The 20,616-nt window shown below is 34.6% G+C and overlaps 3 protein-coding genes across 7 annotated transcripts; 2 read left to right on the top strand and 1 right to left on the bottom strand.

Annotated features, from left to right (window-relative positions):
• The first annotated feature begins 10,772 nt into the window (after positions 1 to 10,772).
• On the top strand, positions 10,773 to 14,225 carry LOC140874758 (probable hexosyltransferase MUCI70). 2 transcript variants are annotated; one of them, XM_073278140.1, is made up of 6 exons: positions 10,773 to 11,200; positions 11,753 to 11,970; positions 12,120 to 12,296; positions 12,379 to 12,534; positions 13,162 to 13,438; positions 13,598 to 14,225. In XM_073278140.1, exons 1-6 carry the CDS (start codon positions 10,852 to 10,854, stop codon positions 13,828 to 13,830), a joined length of 1,410 nt encoding a protein of 469 aa, XP_073134241.1. In that variant the 5' UTR covers positions 10,773 to 10,851; the 3' UTR covers positions 13,831 to 14,225. The 2 variants fall into 2 exon arrangements, with proteins under 2 accessions (XP_073134241.1, XP_073134242.1); XM_073278141.1 differs by having other exon boundaries at positions 13,515 to 13,640.
• A 329-nt stretch (positions 14,226 to 14,554) lies between these two features.
• On the top strand, positions 14,555 to 15,650 carry LOC140874925 (pterocarpan synthase 1). Its single transcript, XM_073278414.1, has one exon. The coding sequence runs from the start codon at positions 14,843 to 14,845 to the stop codon at positions 15,350 to 15,352; it is 510 nt and encodes a 169-aa protein (XP_073134515.1). The 5' UTR covers positions 14,555 to 14,842; the 3' UTR covers positions 15,353 to 15,650.
• On the bottom strand, positions 15,184 to 18,071 carry LOC140874924 (uncharacterized). 4 transcript variants are annotated; one of them, XR_012148257.1, is made up of 6 exons: positions 17,913 to 18,071; positions 17,753 to 17,822; positions 17,351 to 17,665; positions 16,669 to 17,009; positions 15,900 to 16,592; positions 15,184 to 15,281 (listed from the first exon to the last, which is right to left on the bottom strand). XR_012148257.1 is itself a non-coding variant. In XM_073278410.1 (5 exons), the coding sequence occupies exons 1-5, from the start codon at positions 17,988 to 17,990 to the stop codon at positions 16,371 to 16,373; spliced, it is 1,026 nt and encodes a 341-aa protein (XP_073134511.1). In that variant the 5' UTR covers positions 17,991 to 18,071; the 3' UTR covers positions 15,785 to 16,370. The 4 variants fall into 4 exon arrangements, 3 of the variants coding, with proteins under 3 accessions (XP_073134511.1, XP_073134512.1, XP_073134513.1); XM_073278410.1 differs by lacking the exon at positions 15,184 to 15,281 and having other exon boundaries at positions 15,785 to 16,592; XM_073278411.1 differs by lacking the exon at positions 15,184 to 15,281 and having other exon boundaries at positions 15,785 to 16,592; positions 17,351 to 17,662.
• Positions 18,072 to 20,616: the final 2,545 nt, after the last annotated feature.

The raw sequence follows: 20,616 nt of genomic DNA, 5'->3' as shown, positions 1-20,616 counted from the left end.
GTTGAGGAAACACCACTTTCAAAGGATTGGACGCTTCACAAAGATCATCCTATAGATCTTATCATTGGTAGTCCTTCGAATGGAGTAACCACTCGTTCTTCTTTTAATAATATTTGCAATCATCTTGCTTTTGTTTCACATGTTGAACCTAAGTGCATTGATGATGCTTTATTAGATGATTCTTGGATTATTGCTATGCAAGATGAATTGAATGAGTTTAAACGTAATGATGTTTGGAATCTTGTTCCTAGGCCGCATGATAGATCTATTATTGGAACTAAATGGGTGTTTAGGAATAAACTTGATGAGCATGGCACTATCACTAGAAATAAAGCTAGGCTTGTAGCGAAAAGTTATAGTCAAGAAGAAGGCATTGATTATGATAAGACATATGCGTCTTTTGCTAGACTAGAATCCATTCGCATGCTACTTGCTTTTGCTTGCTATAGAAATTTTAAGTTATTTAAAATGGATGTTAAGAGTGCTTTCCTGAATGGTGAATTGAAAGAAAAAGTTTATATTGAACAACCTGATGGCTTTGTTGATGCTTTACTGCCTGATCATGTGTATAGATTAAACAAAGCTTTGTATGGATTGAAACAAGCTCCTAGATCTTGGTATGATAAACTGTCTACTTTCTTGCTTTCAAATGGTTTTTCAAGAGGAAAGATCGACATTACTTTATTCACTAAGAATGTCAAAAATGATCTTTTGATTGTGCAAATTTATGTTGATGATATAATATTTGGTTCTACTGACGAAACTCTCTGTCAAGATTTCTCCAAGCTTATGCAGGAACACTTTGAGATGAGCATGATGGGGGAACTTAACTATTTCCTCGGATTGCAAATCAAACAGTGCAAGGATGGGTTCTTTGTGAACCAAAGCAAATACATCAAGGAGATTCTAAAGAAGTTTGGGATGGAGAACACAAAATCATCATCCACACCGATGAGGACAGCAATCAGACTCGACAAGGATGAAAATGGTAAAACTGTAGATCAATCTTCCTTTCGTAGTATGATTGGCTCCTTACTTTATGCTACTGCTAGTAGACCGGACATTATGTTTAGTGTTTGCTTGTGTGCACGATTTCAATCATGTCCAAAGGAATCACATTTGTTCGCCTTAAAACGCATTTTCAAATATCTTTCAAATACTCCAAATCTCGGCTTGTGGTATTCAAAAAATTCTTTCTTTGATTTAAAAGCATACTGTGATGCTGACTTTGGTGGATATAAGTTGGACAGGAAAAGCACTAGTGGAACCTGTTTCTTTTTAGGAAACTGTTTAGTTTCTTGGTTTTCCAAAAAGCAAAACTGTGTTGCGTTGTCAACTACCGAAGCCGAATATATGGCTGCTGGTAGTTTTTGTGCGCAAATTCTTTGGATGAAGCATCAATTGCTTGACTATGGTGTATCTTTTTCAAAAATCCCTATTTTCTGTGACAACACTATCGCCATATGTCTTACAAAGAATCCGATTCAACATTCGCGCACCAAACATATTGACATTCGTCATCATTTTATTCGTGACCACATCGAACAAAATGAAGTTGAACTTCAATATGTTGACACATCAAATCAAATTGCTGATATTTTTACAAAACCACTAGATGAAAAACTTTTATTCATTTGCGTGGTGAACTTGACATGATTGAGTTGTAATCGCTTGTAGACATAAGTTAAAATTAATGTCATATTAAGGGGGAGCTTAATATTAAAATTCGAGCAAATTAATGTTGGATAATACAAATTAATTGTATTTTTCAATATTATAAAGCTCACATTTTTTATGGTTTATCTGTTTAAGAATTAATTTGCAAAATTTAAAATTAAAGAGTCAAAAATCGCAATTTTACCTCAGGTGGATCGGAACCACCGATTCCGGATCGGAAACACCGATTGAGAATCGGAACTTCCGATCCCTATCCCGCCATTTCCTATTCTACGCGGTAATTTTTCCCTCCAAGACATAGATCGGAACCTCCGATCACAAATCGGAACTTCCGATCCACATCTTATCCGGCTTTTTGAATTATTTTCACCACCTTAAAATTAATTACCGCTTCAGGATCGGAACGTCCGAAGAACGTTCGGAGCTTCCGATCGACACGTGTCTTGATTTAAGTCGACCGCACGAACGAAACGTCCGATCGCAGATCGGAGCTTCCGATCGATTCCGTCCCTATAAATATCAGATCGCTCATTCCGATTTTTCACACCTAGAAATCATCTTCTTTTCTCCCTTTAATCCGATCCAAACCTCTCTAAATGGCATCCAAACACCGTCGTGCTTTTAGCCACTACAAGCCAAGCCCAATCCCATGATCCGACCCAGCCTGCTATCTCTAGGCCCATTCCCGAAGACTATCAGGACCGTACTATTCATCTTGGTCGTATCTTAGATTCCGTCTATTTGGCCCAGTCTCATCTCCTTCTGTTGGACCTTATCAAGGCTCAACAGTGGGAATCTTTTTTTCTTCCATCTGTCCCTGACTCCATCTACATTTCTCTCATTCACGAGTTCTATGTCAATCTTGAACTCGAATTAGGTCATGGTGAGATCACCATTGCCACGATTGTTCAAAACAGGCATATTCGTTTTTCTTCTGCTGATTTGTTCTCTTGGTTTGATCTTTCCAGGAATGGACCCGGTGAATACTTCTCGCAAAACTGGCCTCAAAATGATCCTTCTTTTGATCGCGAGTTGTTACTTTCTACCATTCTTGGTCGTCCAGCTACTGCTGCTGATGATCGTATCCACCTCAAGAGTCTTTGTCCTGATTTTCAAATCATTCAAAAACTCATTACCACTTTTATCGTTCCTCGCAGTGGAGACCTCTCCACTTGCAAATATTTAGATTTATACATTCTATTTCATATCATTTCATTTCGACCTTTTAACCTTCCGCGCCTTGTTATGCAGACTATGCATCACACGGCAAAGACGGTGAAAAAGGTTTCTTTTCCTTATGCCCGGTTTATCAACCGGATTTTGAGTCATTTTGATGTTGAATTTGAGGGGATACCTTCTATTGAAATCCCACCAAGTCACATCTTTAACCATCAGTCTATCACCAGGATGGATTTATCCTGGAATCCTGTGTACTCTCGATGGGTTGAAGATCGAGAAAGAGTATTTTCTATATTTTCACCTATTTCTGCCTTTCATTTACCATATTCCTCTCTTCCCCACTCTATCCAAATCAAAGATTTTCCGAATGGTCCTCCTAACTCTGATATTCCATCCTCTTCCGGTTTTGAGGCCTTTGCGGCCAACCTTGAAGATGTTCCTTTCCAAACTCCTGAGGTCCCTGCAACCCCAGCAAACCAATTCCCTAGCGACCGTCTATTCGAGACACTTCATCGTATGGAGACGAGCATGCACACTAACTTTTCCGAGTTGACTGCTAGAGTTGCTTATTTGGAGACCCGATTTGATGAGTTCACCTCTCGCTATCCTCCGCCGACTCGCGATGATGACTCTTAGATTTTTATTTTGCATTTTAAGTTGTATTTGGTCTTATGTAAAATTTAAATTCTATTGGAATAAAATAGTTTATATTCATTCTCTTTTATTCACTTATTATTACTTTTTGCTTATCACAAAAAGGGGGAGAATTAATTGGTTAATCAGTTAAATTGAGTAAAAACTATTTATTTGTTAAAAACTTTGTTGCTTATTTCAGGGGGAGTTTTTAAATGCAATTTAAATACTTATATGCTTTTTACTGTCTATTTTTATTTTCTATTTTTAACCAAGTTTTGTTATCATCAAAAAGAGGAAGATTGTTACGCCTTAAACGCATATAAATCTCGATTGTGAGATTAATGTTTTTAATACATTAACAAGGCCCTTTTGTCTATGTTTTGATGATTAACAAAACTAGGTTAAAATGTTACTAATGTTTACAATGAGCTTATTACAGAGTTAAAATTTTCAAGGCTCAATTGCGTACAAGTTTATTCAAGATCAGAAACAAAATTCAAAGACTTATACTGCTATGAGTTCGGAAGCTCCGATTGGAGTTCGGAACCTCCGATCAGGATCAGAAGGACCTTCGGAAGCTAAGGGACGATCGGACGTTCCGATCAAGTTTCGAAAGCTCCGATCTATTTTCAAGGAATTTTATATTGTTCGAAAGCAGAAAGGAAGCTACGAAGTGACGAGATCGGAAGCACCGATCATAGATCGGAAGTTCCGATCTGCAACGGTGGCCTGATAATCTTGTCCGAAAGACTTTTGCCCGACAACATATTTAATGCGCCGATCGGAAGCTCTGAAGTGGGATCGGAAGTTCCGATCCTGTACAAACCGCGTGACTCAGAATTCAAATTTCGGAAGCTTCGATGCTGGGAACAGAAGTTCCGATCGATGCCGAATTTTCAGCTATAAATAGAGGCATTCTGAGACCATTTCAAGTATCTCAATATCTTCAAGTCTCTCAATCCTCTTAAATATTATTTGAGCTATTTGTTGAGCAATTTGTAGCCCATTTGAGCTTTCAAAATATATTAATATATCGAGTTGTATCCGGGGTTGTGAAAATCGTTGGTGTAAACACTTGAGTATGAAGCCAAGTGTTGTGTGATTGTTGAGGCTGTCCTTGGAGCCCTTAAGGCCAAGTGTTGAGTTGTATCGGCGCGGTGATCGTGTCAAGTTGTAAGGCTATCCTTGGAGCCATCAAAGTCAAGTCGTTCGAAGTGCTAGGGGATCCTTGGTTAATCGATCTTAACCAAGAAGGGGAGACATAGACGATTTATCGTCGAACTTCCATAAACATCTCTTATCCCTTTTACTGCTTTATTTACATTACGCATTTATTTACCGCACTTATTATTAATTGCTTTAAGTCTTCCGCTTGCGTATTTGCATAATCGCTTTAAATTGCTAAAGTTGCCAATAGAACCTAAATTCTCCCCCCCCCCCCCCCCCTAATTCCCCCCAAATTAGGTTCTAACAACATGTATGGAAGATGTACCAAATATAAAAAATTTTCATACCACAATTAGACATCATTATACTTTATTTTTAAGCAAAAGTACTAAGTATCAATACAAATGGTACTGTGTTTCTGACCACGCACCAACACCACAATCTAAAATATGTATGAAATATGTACCAAATTTAAAACATTCTCAAACCACAATTAGAAGTTATTATACTTTATTTGCTAGCTAAAGTACTATGTATAGATATAAATGGTACTGCGTTGATGACCACTTCATTTTCAAGCTAAAGTATTTTGATTTATACTACAAAATTAGACATTTGATGTGTAAACATGTGTTAATCACCATTGATGATACAAAATTAGGACATTGGATGCATAGATAGAGTTGTTTTAACCATATATATTACAAACATATACAATGGATACATATACATGTGTTTGTTAATCACCATAGTTGCTACTAAATTAGATATTAGAATTCATAAATATGTTAATCAATCATGATTAACATGTTTATGCATTTGATGTGTAAACATGTGTTAATCACCATTGATGATACAAAATTAGGACATTGGATGCATGGATAGAGTTGTTTAACCATATATGTTACAAACATATACAATGGATACATATACATGTGTTTGTTTAAACATATATGGTTAAAACAACTCTATATATGCATCCAATGTCCTAATTTTGTATCATCGATGGTGATTAACACATATTTACACATCAAATGTCTAATTTTGTAGTATAAATCAAAATACTTTAGCTTGAAAATGAAGTGGTCATCAACGCAGTACCATTTATATCTATACGTAGTACTTTAGCTAGCAAATAAAGTATAATAACGTCTAATTGTGGTACGATAATGTGTTAAATTTAGTACATCTTCCATACATATTTTATATCGTGGTGTTGGTGTGTGGTCAGAAATACAGTACCATTTGTATTGATACTTAGTACCTTTGCTTAAAAATAAAGTATAATAACGTCTAATTGTGGTATGCGTATTTGTTATATTTGGTACATATTCCATACATGTTTTACATTGTGGTGTTGGTGCGTGGTCAGAAACGCAGTACCATTTATATCTATACGTAGTACTTTAGCTATCAAATAAAGTATAATAACGTCAAATGGTGGTATGAGATTTTGTTATATTTGGTACATTTTCCATACATGTTTTACATTTTGGTATTGTTGCGTGTTCAGAAATGAAGTACCATTTGTATTAATACATAGTACCATTGCTTGAAAATGAAGTATAACAACCTCTAATTGTGGTATGAAAATTTGTTAAATTTTCAACATCTCCATACATGTTTTACATTGTGGTGTTGGTGCGTGGTTAAAAACGCAGTATCATTTGTATTGATACGTAGTACGTTTATTTGAAAATGAAGTATAATAAACTCTAATCGTGGTATGAGAATCTGTTAAATTTGGTATATCTTCCGTACACGTTTTACATTGTGGTGTTGGTGCGTGATCAGAAATGTAGTACCATTTGTAACGATACATAGTACTTTTTCTTGAAAATGAAGTATAATAACATCTAATTGTGGTATGAAAATTTGTTAAATTTGGTACATCTTTCATACATGTTTTACATCGTGGTGTTGGTGCGTGATCAGAAACACAGTACCATTTGTAAGGATGCGTAGTAATTTTGCTTGAAAATTAAGTATAATAACGTCTAATTGTGATATGAGAAGTTGTTAAATTTGGTACATCTTTCATACATATTTTACATTGTGGTGTTGGTGCGTGATAAAAAACACAGTACTATTTGTAACGAAACGTAGTACTTTTGCTTGAAAATAAAGTATAATAACGTCTAATTGTGGTATGAGAATTTGTTAAATTTGGTACATCTTTCATACATATTTTACATTGTGGTGTTGGTGCTTGGTCAGAAACGCAGTACCATTTATAATGATACGCAGTATATTTGCTTGAAAATGAAGTATAATGATACATCTAATTGTAGTATGAGAATTAAAAGTTCATTCTACCATAATTAAACATCCAACTTCATTAACATAGTTATAAATAAAAATTAAACATCAATTCTACCAAAATACAGTACTAACTTCATCAACATAGTTATCCATACGATCAAAGTACAGTACAAAATACACCAACAAAATTGTTCACTCCATTCTCATTTCCCTTAGTCCTTCCCGAAATACTGAAGCAGAGCAACGACTTGGTGTCTCCTATGGCATCCGGGTACTAGCTTTCACCTAAGATCCTACTCGTTTTCGAACCATTTCGAAAAAAAAAAGATAAAACAGTGTGCAATAAGTCATAATAAAAAGCAACATAATTTAATAGATTTCATCGGATTATCATGCACTGCTTCAAAATCAGCATAATTAAAAAAAATCAGCATAATTCAAAAAACAAAATCAGTACGTTTCGAAAACAGATCATCACAATTTCATTAAAAACAATAAATATCTGAGGAAAACCCCGCCATAAATAGAAGAAACCAACATATGCCGAATAGAATTCGGCACAAAGTGAACGAACAAGCGCAAAAACAAACAAAATTTTGACAAATATTTTATTTATATGATTTTGATTCTAATTTCAAGGAATAATTTAGATTTCATCCGAGTATATATAATACACTGTTTAATGAAAATTCAAACTTCTTTCATCCCCTTCATTAAATAAGTGCTCATCTTCAATGGCGCAAACCCCCAATTTGATTCAAAAATTACAGTCATATTCGCCAAATACCAATCAATTAAAATGCAAATCACCGCCCCAATGAGCAACGCGATTATCTATATAGCAGTAACCATAAAACACACGCCATCGTAGTCGATTTCAAAAAAAAATAACAAGAACCCATTAAAAATTGCAGCATTAATATTAACTATTAGAAGAAGGGAAAAGGAAAAACAAAATCGGCTTCATGAAGAAAAATAAAGGTAAGATTGGTTGTAGGCGTTTATCCTCAACTCCCCCTCCAATATTTTCCAAGCTTCTTTTGTCCTTAATTTGGCAGTTTTGTTTTCTGGTAATTTTTTTTTATTGTTTGCATCAGTCAAAGTTCTTTGTTTTGAGTCATTTCGATAAAACATCGTACTTATTCAAGCAAGAAGAATCAGCAGGGAATAATAATCCCAAAACAAGCCACATATCCATATGCACAACTATACACACACATATTTCAAAATCCAATATCGTAACCCTAGATCCCATTTTCTACACCAAATTTCAATATCCAAAATCCTACTTTACAAATTAATAAGCACACAAAGCACATAACAACATAAAAAATCAGAAATAGAGAAAACCGGGTTGAAAGCGATTAATGGCGATTGAATACGGCGGCGCCGGCGATGAGCTATGTTAGCTGTTAGGGATCGGATCGAGAGCAGTGCAGGTAGGAGGAGAGAAGGGAGAATCTATGCTGAGTTTGAAGCGACACAAAGGAAATCAAATGGAGCAAATTTGGCAAAGTCGGGCGGTGAATGATTTGGGGTAGGGATTTCTGTCTGTCTTCGACGGCGAAAGAGGAGGGGAAGAGCGTGAGAATGAGGAAGGGGAGAGGAAAGAGAAACGAAGGGGATATAAAATAACGTTTAATGGAAAAATAGTATTATATAATAATGGATAAAAAATAAATTTAAAAAATGAATAAAAATATGAAATAGGGAGTGAGAAAAAAGTGTTTATGTGCAGCAGGGAGTGCAGAATAAAAATCTTTTACATGGGTACTGATCTTCAAGTTTAGTTTGTGTGTAGGGATTTTCTCCAATTTCCCCTTAATTTATTTAATGCATTTAAAAGACGGACACCTCAATGAAAACTCAACATGTTAACATTAATTGCTAATGTAACATAGAATATCATGTGAATAGAAAACTCCATATAAAATAAAATGTCTTTTACAATCTCGTGTCAAGAATCAAATACATTTTTCATCATCGAGATGCCGTCGATTTTTTAAAATACTAGGGTTTCATTTGTATATGTACTCTAAAAATATTTTTAGTGTTTTATAAATAAAAAAAAAACTTAAAATATGTGTTTGGATAAGAATTTTGTAAAATATTTTTGATATTTTTTTTAAAAAAATGTTCTCCAAGTATAGTTTTTAAAAAACAAATGAGAGATTTTTTAGAAATGAAACTGTGGAAGACAACTAGGCAAAAATGAACAACATTACTTTTGAAATGTTAAAATATTTTTATAGAATAATTTTTTAAACACATATTTATTTTTAAAACAACTTTTAAAATAAAAATTTTTTAAAAAACATTTTTATAAAAATATTTTGTAAATACTTGTCCAAGCAGAGCCTATATTTTAAAAGATAATCTATTTAGTATTATAAAGAGTTATGTGTGTGTGTTTTTTTTTTCATTGGGACAATAAATATTATTTTCGCGTGTAAACTAGGTTTTGAGTAAATATTTTGTGATATGGTCTTATTGATTTATATACACAAGGTAGGTCGATTCGATCTATATTTGCAGTGAAAAATAATAGTTTTGACGTAAAAAATTAATACATTTTTCATTATTGGCAAGGACGGATTTAGCTTAGGCTGGTCCTAGGCTGAAGGCCAACCCAAATTTTTGTTGTTAACTATGTATGTTTTTTACTTAGTCCACAAAAACTCACCATTTCCACACCCGAAGCCCGGCCCATCTTAATTCTAGCGTACAATTTCATTTTTTTGGGAGAAAAAATTGTATTGGTAATCTTGTAAATTTGTCATTTGCGATTTTGGTCCTCATGTTATTAAATTTCACCTTTTTATATGAGAGTTTTTTTTTGGCAATTTTAGTTTTTTTTTATGGAAAGTGTTGATGAGACACTATACACATAACACTGTGTTGTTTTAATGTCATGACAAAGTCAAAAAATGACTAAAATTGCAAAAAAAAAAAAAAAAAGCTATCAGATTAAATTAAAATATGACAACATAGATGACTAAAATTATAAAGAGACAAACATATAAGATCAAAAACAAATTTTTCATTTTTTTAATAGTATAATGTTGTGATTTTTTTAGTCATATATATGTGACATTTTCTTGTAAAAATATATAATTTATCTTCTTCAAAAAAAAAAAATATATAATTTATCACATTAAATTCAAGCTCATCTCAACTCTAATTCTTAGATCCGTCTCTGATTATCGGATGAGATATCTGCTTTATAAAATTAACCATAAAATGTCTCATAGAAGTTTTCGTGAAATGAAATACTTTGAACAATAGCTTTTACTCTTAAAATACACATTTTTCCGAATTCAAAAGTTTGTCATTTATGTGAAATGAAATACTTTGAACAATAGCTTTTACTCTTAAAATACACATTTTTCCGAATTCAAAAGTTTGTCATTTATTGATGTATATGTACGATTGTATCCGTGGTAGTTTAATACAAATATCCCAATGTCTTATTTGAGATTTTTTTGGCTTGAATCAAATTTTTTGAACATAGATCTCTTTAAAATGAACTGTGAATTTTATCAATTAAAACTATAAAATATAAAATAAAACATACAAATTTTAGGGGTCATTATTTGTATATAATATTCAAAAAAATTAGAACATTCAAAATATTAATGTGATTTTAAACCTAACAGTACCTTTATATATCTATATATATATATAATATATATAATAGAACTGATTTTTAGACACCTTTCAATCTTGAGTCCTAAAGCGAATGACTTTATCAGATTGTGCTCAAGCTCGACCCTTAAATATCTTATTCTTGTCCAAAAAAAAAAATCCTCACTGAATTGGCGTTTATTCCTTTTGATAAGTCGCATGAATTGAATACACGATTTTCTGTCTTTAGCGCTTTATGCGAGGAAAATTGAACGACGTCGTAAGGATTTCGATGCAATCTTTGGAATGCTGAACAGCAGCGTCTCCATTGCCGTCTCCGACGAGGAACCCGACGAGCCCTCGGGTCGCTTGCGGGTCCGGGTCCACCGTAAGCGCAAGAAACCGGGTCCGAGGGCGAGACCCGATTTCACTCGAAAATTCATCTCTATACTCCTCAGGTGGTGGCCCGCCGTTGTCCTCCTATTCGCCGTCGTGCTTCTCATTTACGAAGCTCTTAAAATCGGTAGAGTCCCGGACACGGATCCTCATCGGCTCAGGAATCCGGGAAATGTAACTCATCGGAGTAGTAATAACTCTCGGGGGAACTTCAACAGGCTCGATCCCACAACCCGGATTGTTGGGGGCGCTCGACAGCGTAAGTTGCTTCTTCTTTTCCTTTTCAAGGATTTTTCTTTTGGCATAATTTGAATCTTGATTGGCTGGTTTTGTATGCATTGGTTTTGGTGTTGGCACGGGTGTAGAAATGTTACTGAATCCTGATTGATTTGGTTGGTTGGTTAGTGGGAACTGTCCCTTTTTCTTCTACCAGCTTTTCCTGAGTTATTTACTCATTGTTTTTGTATGAAGAATCTCCTGTTTCCATATTTCTTGTGTTAGTTTTATTGGGAAAGAATTGATATACACCATTTTGGTTACTTTGTGTCAAAAAACATGATTGGACTTGGTTGGTAAGTTATTTTGGCCTAGGAATTTTCATTTGACTTCTTGCATGTTTGAGAAGTTAGATACCCTTGAGCATTTGGTAACATGCAATAAATTGATTCTCTTAAAATATCCATGCACCTTTAGCAGTTTTCGGTTGAACCAAGGGGTTATTGTCACTGATTTTTTCGATCCGGGGGGCTAGCTTATGAGTTATGACAGATCATGTTTCGAGTTTGTGATTCTCTCTTTTGAATTATGTTAGGGTGTTTGAGTCTCCTACCTCCTGAAGAACTCGAGCTTTTAGATCTTCCGAAAGATGCAGACTATAGTAATCCAGTCAAAAAGTTGATATACTTTACAGAGATCGATAGAACCAATAAAGAAGATAAATCAAACTTATCTGTAGGATATTTGGAGGGAACAAGATTTAATTTATTCACTGGGAACCAGACTCTTGAACAAAGAGAGCAAAGTTTTAAGGTAATTAGGTCCTTCTTGTTGTCCTTAAATTTCAATTTTTCACTAACATTGAACTATTGTATGCCGTTAGTTGGCATGCTAATGCTTTGTTGTTGTTTATTTCCCACTTTACATGGAAACAATGAGGCACAAGTTTTATAATGTCATAGGTGACTGAAACACCTGAGGTCCACTGTGGTTTCTACAGTGAAGACGGAGGGTTTAGAATTTCTGATGAAGATAAAAGTTATATGGATACTTGCAAAGCTGTGGTTTCCACCTGTGCATTTGGTGGTGGAGATGATCTTTATCAACCTATAGGAATGTCAGAGACATCACTTCAGAAGGTCGTCCATTGTTATCAATATGTAAATCTTGTGGAAATTGTAATTTTTTGCCTTGAGTTTATGGTATTAAAAGTTCCTGCAGGTTTGCTATGTGGCATTCTGGGATGAGATTACACTTGCAACTCAGGAATCAGAGGGGAAAAAAATCAATGAAAACCATTTTATTGGAAAATGGCGTGTTATAGTAGTCAGGCATTTACCTTTCAGAGATCAGAGATTAAATGGTAAAATACCCAAGGTATAGAACTCTCAGTTTCCCTCATTCATTTTCTGTGCAAATTATTTTGGAACAAGAATAACTCACGTGGCTGGTGCATTGTAACTGGAAGAATGCAGATGCAGATATTGCTATCTTTAATATATATACTTAATAGGATAAAAGTTTTCAATTTTTAATTTAGATACAACATTTATATCTTGCTTGGTGTCCATTAAGTATTCTTATTTTCTTAATCCGGAAAAATATTGAATATATCATGAGTGAATTTTGCATTCAGCATTACTAACCAAGTTGTTTACCTATTTCCCAAGCTCTTAGATACATCACAATTGTTTTCCAATTGCATAAGTTGTTTTATAGCAGTATTCCTGGTTAGCTTGATTTTGTCACAGATTGCACCCGCGCCCCCGTTTTTTTGGCATGCATGATTACTTTTTATACTTGGATGTGTTGATCTGCTTTTTCCCACGAGTATATAACTGGAAAAATGACAAAACCAGGCCACTATCTTAATATACCTGAATGGCGGTTATTGAATTTACCTATCATGGGAAGGTTGTTAATCAGGCACATACATGTTCTATATTCTTCTACATATGCCACATATGCATGCTGAGTGCTGACATTTTTTTAAGTTTTTGGCAGATGCTTCCCCATCGTCTTTTTCCAAATGCTAGATTTTCTATTTGGGTGGATTCCAAGTCTCAACTAAGGAGGGATCCTCTTGGTGTGTGGGAAACCTTGCTTTGGCGTTCGAATTATGAGCTTGCAATTTCTGAACATGGGGCACGCAGTAGTGTGTATGATGAGGCAAAGGCCGTCGTCAGGAAAAATAAAGCAACTCCAGAGGAAGTAGAGGTCCAATTGACACAGTATCGCCGGGATAGGCTTCCAGAGGATAAGAGGTTTGACGGAAAGAAAGGTATGCTTGCATTTCCCATGCAACCTGTTCTGAAATTGTACTGTTAAACAATGTGATGGATACTATCTCATTGCAGTTATGAATTATTGAATTTGCACAAATATGGGATACAATGAGAATGAGATATTAATGTCTACAATCCTTGTAATTGGCAAGCAGCTCTAGCTGAGGCATCCATAATTGTGAGGAAGCACACTCCGGCCACTAATTTGTTCATGTGCCTTTGGTTTAATGAGGTTGTTCGCTTCACTTCACGTGATCAACTAAGTTTTCCATATGTTCTCTGGCGGCTCAAAGGGTTATTGAAGATCAATTTGTTCCCTGTCTGCACTAGAAAGGATCTTGTGAATAGCATGGGTCATATACGCAAGGCAAAGCCTCTCACAAATTGATTTCTATGCATTTTTCGCTGCAAATGTTCGCCAACCTAATCTGGCTTCTACATGTGTTCATGAATGACGGCTACTGAGTTGCTCGAGTAGAACTCAAAATTCCTTCATCAAATCAGCGCTTTCTACCATAAATTTTGTGCCGAATTTTGTCGGGATGAATACTTCTCCGTTCTTCCTTTGTGTGTTACACATGAAGGCAAGTTTTTTATTTGATGTGCGGGTGGTTTAGGATAGGATATTAGAGTTCACTTGGTTGTAAATTGTTCATTAGATCCCTTGGGAACCAGACTAAATGTTTAAATGTATTTTTTGATTATCAACTCCAGGAGTTGTATCTCCTGTGAGTCCCCATTTTGATCTGCGCTATTGTAATGTTTTTACTGAAGAATTTTTCACGGTTATCTTCATTTAAAGTTGAATTTGCCAAAGATTTGAAAGTGTGTTCTTATATTCAAAGGGGAAATTTGATGTTCTTTGAGTAATATCTCGATGATGCATCAGAAGGGAGATACTTCTTCTCAATTATGAAGTCCACTGAAAACTATGGACCCACGTGTATCGATATATATTAATCTTTTGATGCACTCTTAAAACAATGTTCATAGAATAACATCTCGTATGCTTATTGAAAGTTCACAAATAGAGACGGTTTAATTACTTTAACATACCAACAGCTCCACAATAATGACACAAAATAACAACTCCACATAAAATTATCTGTGCTAATAATTATAGGAGGGGACACATATTGTGGTACCAAAAGTTACACAAGTCTGTTGGCCAGCACATGCTATATTTGAAGTCACTGAGTTGGGTGACTTGGGTCCGAACGATGTTAGGGACCATTCTTGATCATTCTTGAAAGAACTAAAATACGCAAAGAACGAATAGAGGATTAGGTAAAGATCTAAAGGTGGATTAAGTTGCCAGAACTTAGACATGAACAAACACACTAAGAGATATTGTTTTAAAAGAACCCTAAAAGATTTGAACCCAATTCATAACCACCATAATGCTGTCAAGAATCATATATTGCACTGCTGTCCTTTTAGCCACAATCGCAGTCATACTACTTGCTTTATTCTCACCACAGCCCTATAGAAAGAACCCGACACCCTTTGTAGCCCTGTCATTCTACATTCGACAACCTCAAGTCGCTGGCCCCGACGCCCATCCGGTGGCACCACCACCAGCTGCCGTAGCTCTCATATTCAACCACACACTAACAGAAGGACCCGAAAACACGTCTCAAGTGGTCGGGAAAGCACAAGGTTTTATAATCCCTGTGGAGAGCTTTGCGCATTCGGCATTCAACATCATTTATCTTACCATACATACAAATGAGTATTCCGGTAGCATCAGTGTCCAGGGCAAGAGCTTATCCCACAAAGAAACAGAAGTTTTGAGTATTGTGGGTGGCATAGGGTCCTTTGCTTTTGTGCGTGGCCTAGCTGTGTTTGCGCAAATGGATGAGGCAATTTATCATATAAAATTGCACTTGAAATTTTCTAATGGCTCCTAAGCAATCTTGGATAAGGCAAAAGTTATTGCGGAAAAGTGCCCCGTTTTTCTCGACTCTTTCCCTCTAATTTTACAGCTTTGACAGGATTTATAAGAATAGTATCTCTTGAATAATAATTTCAGTCAAAGAGATCAATCTTCTGACTTTTGGTTTTCACTGATTGTAAGTTATAAACTCCAATTGGTGTTCATGAATAGCTCGAAGTAGCTCAATGTTGTAACAATATATATGACAGTAGTGTATGACATACATATTTTGTATACACAAATATGTAATGACTAAAATAATACCTTTTCAACTTGGATTAGCAATTTGGTCAAGTACAACGATGCAAAATAGTCATGCCCACATTGCACCAAAAATTTCATGATTTTATTAGACTGGGTAATCTTCTTCTCTATCAATCTTCGTTCAGGACAATCTATACTATATATAAAACTTGAAGCATTTATAACCGATAAAGTACACACAAATAAAAAATATTCTCACTTTTTGTTGAAAGGCTGGTTGGAATCAGCAAGCAAGAGAGAAGGCCTTACGACCTTACCTTATCACAGTGACAGACTACCCCATGGCAATAGGCTTATTAGCACATCTCCAGGCACCCGAATTTGAGAATCATCAGGAAACTGAGAATCTGTCGAGGATGTCACAATTTCATCTGAATCTTGCCCATTTTCGGATAAACAAGATTGTATTGTAAGAGATAGTAACAGATTTTCAACATCTAAGAGATGGAGAATGCTCCTGCAGTGATTCTGGTAGAATGATGTTCTGTACTAAGCATATAATAGTATAGCTTCTGTGAAGCCAAGGTCTGATGGTTGTATGTGATCGAGCAATTAAGAGTTGAATATCACTATTGTTCCTTTTCACACTAATTTTCAATGTGTCAGTTATGTCAGAAAATGGAGCACGATTTCAAGAACCGAATAAATAAAACGTTTTAAGGCGAGCCAAAGAAAAACAAGAAGGATTAATACGAGGCAAGCAATTGTACTGGAATCCTCTATTTACATTAATAGTTCTCGGCGACTGGTCTGGATGGAAAGAGCCTCAGAAGAAACGTTAGTAACGACCATAGACAAGCAACGCCTAGTATACGAAATGTTATTACCAACGAAACATATGCCCCCATCCGATCTGCTGCTGCTGCAGGGGTTATGGATACACCATTCATTGCAAACATTAACTTCTCAATAAATCCTGCAGCCCTGGTCAACTGATATATCCTATATATCTGCGGAAAGTACAAATCTCATAAAACATATGTTGCCTTTTAACTGGGGGGCAAAAGCTAATTTCATGATTCTAACCTCAAAGATAATTGGCAAAAGAGGCCAGCAAGAAGATCCATCCTGGTCCAGGCGTCTCTCAAATGCAAATTGAGCCAAGCAGCCAAATAAGAAAGGAGCAACAGAAATCAATGCAGGTAAACCAAGAATAGGCCAGGTGACATAAACGGCAAATAGCGGAGCAAAAACTTTAAATCCCATGGTGAAAAAGGCAGACGATAAATATCCTCGTAGGCCAGTGATGAGACTCCATCTCTTTGAGGTAAACTGCAGATATGGCCTTTGAATGTGCTCAGTAACAAGTAGAAATATGGCAAGTCCCGCATAAAATATGATTTCAGTAGTAAATGAAGAAACAATTTCTGCATCAAGATCAAGAAAAAATAAATGGTTGTCCAGTACACAATGAAGAAAATTATCTGGAAAAAATGTGTATAAGAACCAACACAAGATCACATGAAAGGTTGAAATTCCAAATAGAAAAACTAATGGAAGTGGTGACCCGTTCGCACATCATGGAAGCATCACCATGCAAAACCCCTTCTTTATGTCATGTACAACGAAATCATAGCATACCTTTCAGATTCGGCCAGTTCATCAACAAAAACAGCCAGCATAGACGCAAATGAAAAATTCAGAAACGGGAGGGCAGAACACCAAATTCAATCTCAAAATTTTTTAACTCGTGAAGAAGTTCCAATACCTGCAAGAACCTCATTTTTGAAGAGATCCTCGATAGCGCCAACGATAAAGAACTGTGGAACAATCAAGGAGGAAATTAAAGCTACAGGAGCCAAAATCCACAAAAAGGAGCCAGTATTCTCATCAAAGGGCGCTGACACCAATTTGCTTTCCTCAACCGATTGGTGACTCAATCCACCAAAAGAAACAGAGCCTGGTTTTCCACGAAATGGTTCCGACCCTTTGATTGCACACACTCGAAAAGCCGGAATCCTGGACGAATTATTATCTGCAGCACACACAACCACTCCACTCCTTAAAGATACCGAGAGAGTTGCTACAGATAGGGGTATAAAGGCAAGGAAATAACTGAGAACTCCCAGTGATACACCAAGATAGGAAGATAAAAAGCGAGAAAACGTACATTTGAGCTCAATTTGACATCTGGGCATCCATTTTTTAACGGAAGTGTGGTCTCTAAACTGTCTTTTGACCTAATAAACACATTTTTCAAAGAATAATTCAAGATTTCAGACATTGATAAAACAGTAAACAAGATTGAAAATTTCAAAGAGAGATCTTACAGCGTGAAGCTGTGGAAGCAAAAGACGGGTGCGTGGAAGACAATTTTGAAGGAAAACAGAGGCAGATTGCAACTCCATTTCGCGTTTGAGCAAAATTTCAGTGGGGTTTTAGTTTTACACAGTCCTGTGTTATCCTTAAACCCCTAATTCGCGACTCGGTTTATGTTCAGCACATTGATATCATTTCTCAATTCTCTTTTATTTTTTCGAAATTGATATTAAAAAAAAAATTGATACACCACTATTTATAAAATATCAAATTAATACAATTATTGAAAATAATTTAATTGATACATGATCAAACTCAAAAGTCAATGTTGTTCTTTATTAAATTGCATTTAAGTTAAATATTTTTATTAAATTCAACTAAATACATATCCAGTTTTTTAAAATTATTTTAATGATTAAATTGTAAAAATAAATTCATATTTACTATACTATTAAATGAAAGTTGTATATCATGCAATAAAAAAGTATTTAACATGAAATTTGGTTATCATAAATGGACAAAAAAAAAAAAAACACATACGCACACACACATACATATATCATTAGAAAAAAAGGTATCCTATAAAGGTTGAAGCAACAACACAATATCATGTGAATCTTGCTTATTATCTCGATTTGTTCAATTATGATTTCCAAAAAAATTTATATGTTGTTTAGACACTTTTGACGAATTACATGATTTTTAACTCTATTTTAATTAAATAGTTAAATATAAAAATATTTATTTTATTATATTTTATAAATATAATAAATTATATTTTACTCTTTATATTTTGATTTATTGATAAATTATAATTTTATTAATATAAATGATAATATTATAACATAAATAAAGAAAAAAAAACATTATTTTATTATATAATCATTAATATTTTTAATATATATTATTGATGAATATATAAGTTATCATTTATTATATGCATGTGTGTATGTTTATATTAATTAATATTTATAATGTATTCATACAATTAGTACGAGCACTTTATTATAATATAAAATTCAAATAATATAAATTTATGTTTATAATTGTAATCAATAAAATAATTTTAAAAAATAAATGTGTATCTGCTACTGTCTTGAAGCTGATTCGGTAGATGCATTAGCTACTTGCTGCTAGTGAGTTCATGAAACGACCAAATTTTCTAAAATAATATATGCGGAATTTTTTTTTTATCCTAAGTAAAATAAATGTACATACATGCCCATACATATATGCACAACAATAAACAGATTTAAAAATAACTTAAATAAAATGCAACATTTTATACTTAAATATCTGAGTCAAACTTAAATAAAATACTGTCAAAACAATTAACTTAAAAGTTTGCATGCAATAAATTACTTAATAAAAATAGTATAAAAATTCGCCAATGAAATGACTTAAAACAAATAAATAAATAACAAGGTTTAAAAATTCTTAAAAATATTCATATTGACTCAAACGACGGCTGCGAGGGATCACTGCCTGTCTGCTCATACGTCCTCGCCGTCGGTAGGTACTACATCTTCCTTTACGTACTCACCTGTACCATATAAGTGTAGTGAGCCTAGAGGCCCAACATGCTAACATAACAATGATTTAAAATAATTTAAATCACTGAAATACTAATACATAACATATACATGAATGAGCATGCTTAAAAATCATGAATCATAACTTAAAATCTTACTTAAACTTGATCTTAAATATAATCATATAATACATACATAAACATTGTTGAGCATAACATTTTTCTAACATCGCATGGTCATATCCATAGTGTAACCTTAAACTTAAAAGGTTCGACTGATCAGTCTCTTAAAACCAACGTACGCGGCGGTGACGAATCACCTCTTGCTGGTAGTAAACTACCCTTAAATTGACAGTAAACTGTCCTTAACATGTGGGGGTTTGCCCCCTTAAATTGTCACACTACTTCAACTTCCAACATAAAATTATTTTCTTGCTCAACCTTAAACATTAAATCATGCCATAAAAATTATTTCATAAATGCATGTACTTAAATAAAAATATGTGTCCTTCATATATATTTAATTTAATTTTTATACTAACATATAAATACTAAAATAACTTTCATGCATAAAATAATTAAATATATAATTAGGACACATGCAATTTCTCATGGTTTTAACTGAACTGCTGGCCCTAACACTCAAGCCCATTTTCTTACATTTTGGCTCATTAACACTGAGACTGGACCATTAACATACTTAAGCCCATTATCACATTTCTAAGCCCAATAAATCAATTAAAGCCCATTAGCACATACTTGGCCCAATAACAACTTAATCTAGCCCAATGTGCCCAAAAGCCCAAAGACTGGCCCAATAACTTCCATGGGCTCCCAAGCCCATAAAAATTATCGGGCTAACTTAATTTAACTTAATTAAGCCCAATAACAATTAAATTCAACTCAAATAATTAAATGAAACCCAATTAAATTTTTGGATTTAATTAGGCCCATTTAACACTTAATTAAACTTAAAACTTAAAAATAAAAATACCCGAGCCCGACTCACTTAACTCGGACCCGGACCCAACTAACATAACCCATGACTTTCCAGACTCGATCCGGACCCAAAAACCCGACCCGGATCCACCCTAAACACTAACCCGATCCCCCCCTTACCCGTCTCCCCCTCCCCCCCCTCCCCCCCTCTTAATTTGAATTTCGTCCTCGAAATTAAAGTACTT

The sequence above is a fragment of the Henckelia pumila genome, chromosome 1 (assembly GCF_033568475.1).
Source record: "Henckelia pumila isolate YLH828 chromosome 1, ASM3356847v2, whole genome shotgun sequence".
Classification (NCBI taxonomy): Eukaryota; Viridiplantae; Streptophyta; class Magnoliopsida; order Lamiales; family Gesneriaceae; genus Henckelia; species Henckelia pumila.
The sequence above is the reverse complement of the archived record's forward strand: the minus strand, read 5'-3'. Positions and strand labels throughout refer to the sequence as shown.

What these genes read in the sequence shown, in the direction of transcription:
- LOC140874758 (XM_073278140.1), top strand. Translation starts at nt 10,852, where the DNA reads ATGCTGAACAGCAGCGTCTCCATTGCCGTCTCCGACGAGGAACCCGAC. An exon ending in TGTTGGGGGCGCTCGACAGC is followed by an intron (nt 11,201 to 11,752) that starts GTAAGTTGCTTC and finishes GAATTATGTTAG; the next exon opens with GGTGTTTGAGTCTCCTACCT. An exon ending in CAGAGACATCACTTCAGAAG is followed by an intron (nt 12,297 to 12,378) that starts GTCGTCCATTGT and finishes AAGTTCCTGCAG; the next exon opens with GTTTGCTATGTGGCATTCTG.
- LOC140874925 (XM_073278414.1), top strand. Translation starts at nt 14,843, where the DNA reads ATGCTGTCAAGAATCATATATTGCACTGCTGTCCTTTTAGCCACAATC.
- LOC140874924 (XM_073278410.1), bottom strand. Translation starts at nt 17,990, where the DNA reads ATGGAGTTGCAATCTGCCTCTGTTTTCCTTCAAAATTGTCTTCCACGC. An exon ending in ATGTCAAATTGAGCTCAAAT is followed by an intron (nt 17,666 to 17,752) that starts GTACGTTTTCTC and finishes CCCTATCTGTAG; the next exon opens with CAACTCTCTCGGTATCTTTA. An exon ending in TTTTGCCAATTATCTTTGAG is followed by an intron (nt 16,593 to 16,668) that starts GTTAGAATCATG and finishes TACTTTCCGCAG; the next exon opens with ATATATAGGATATATCAGTT.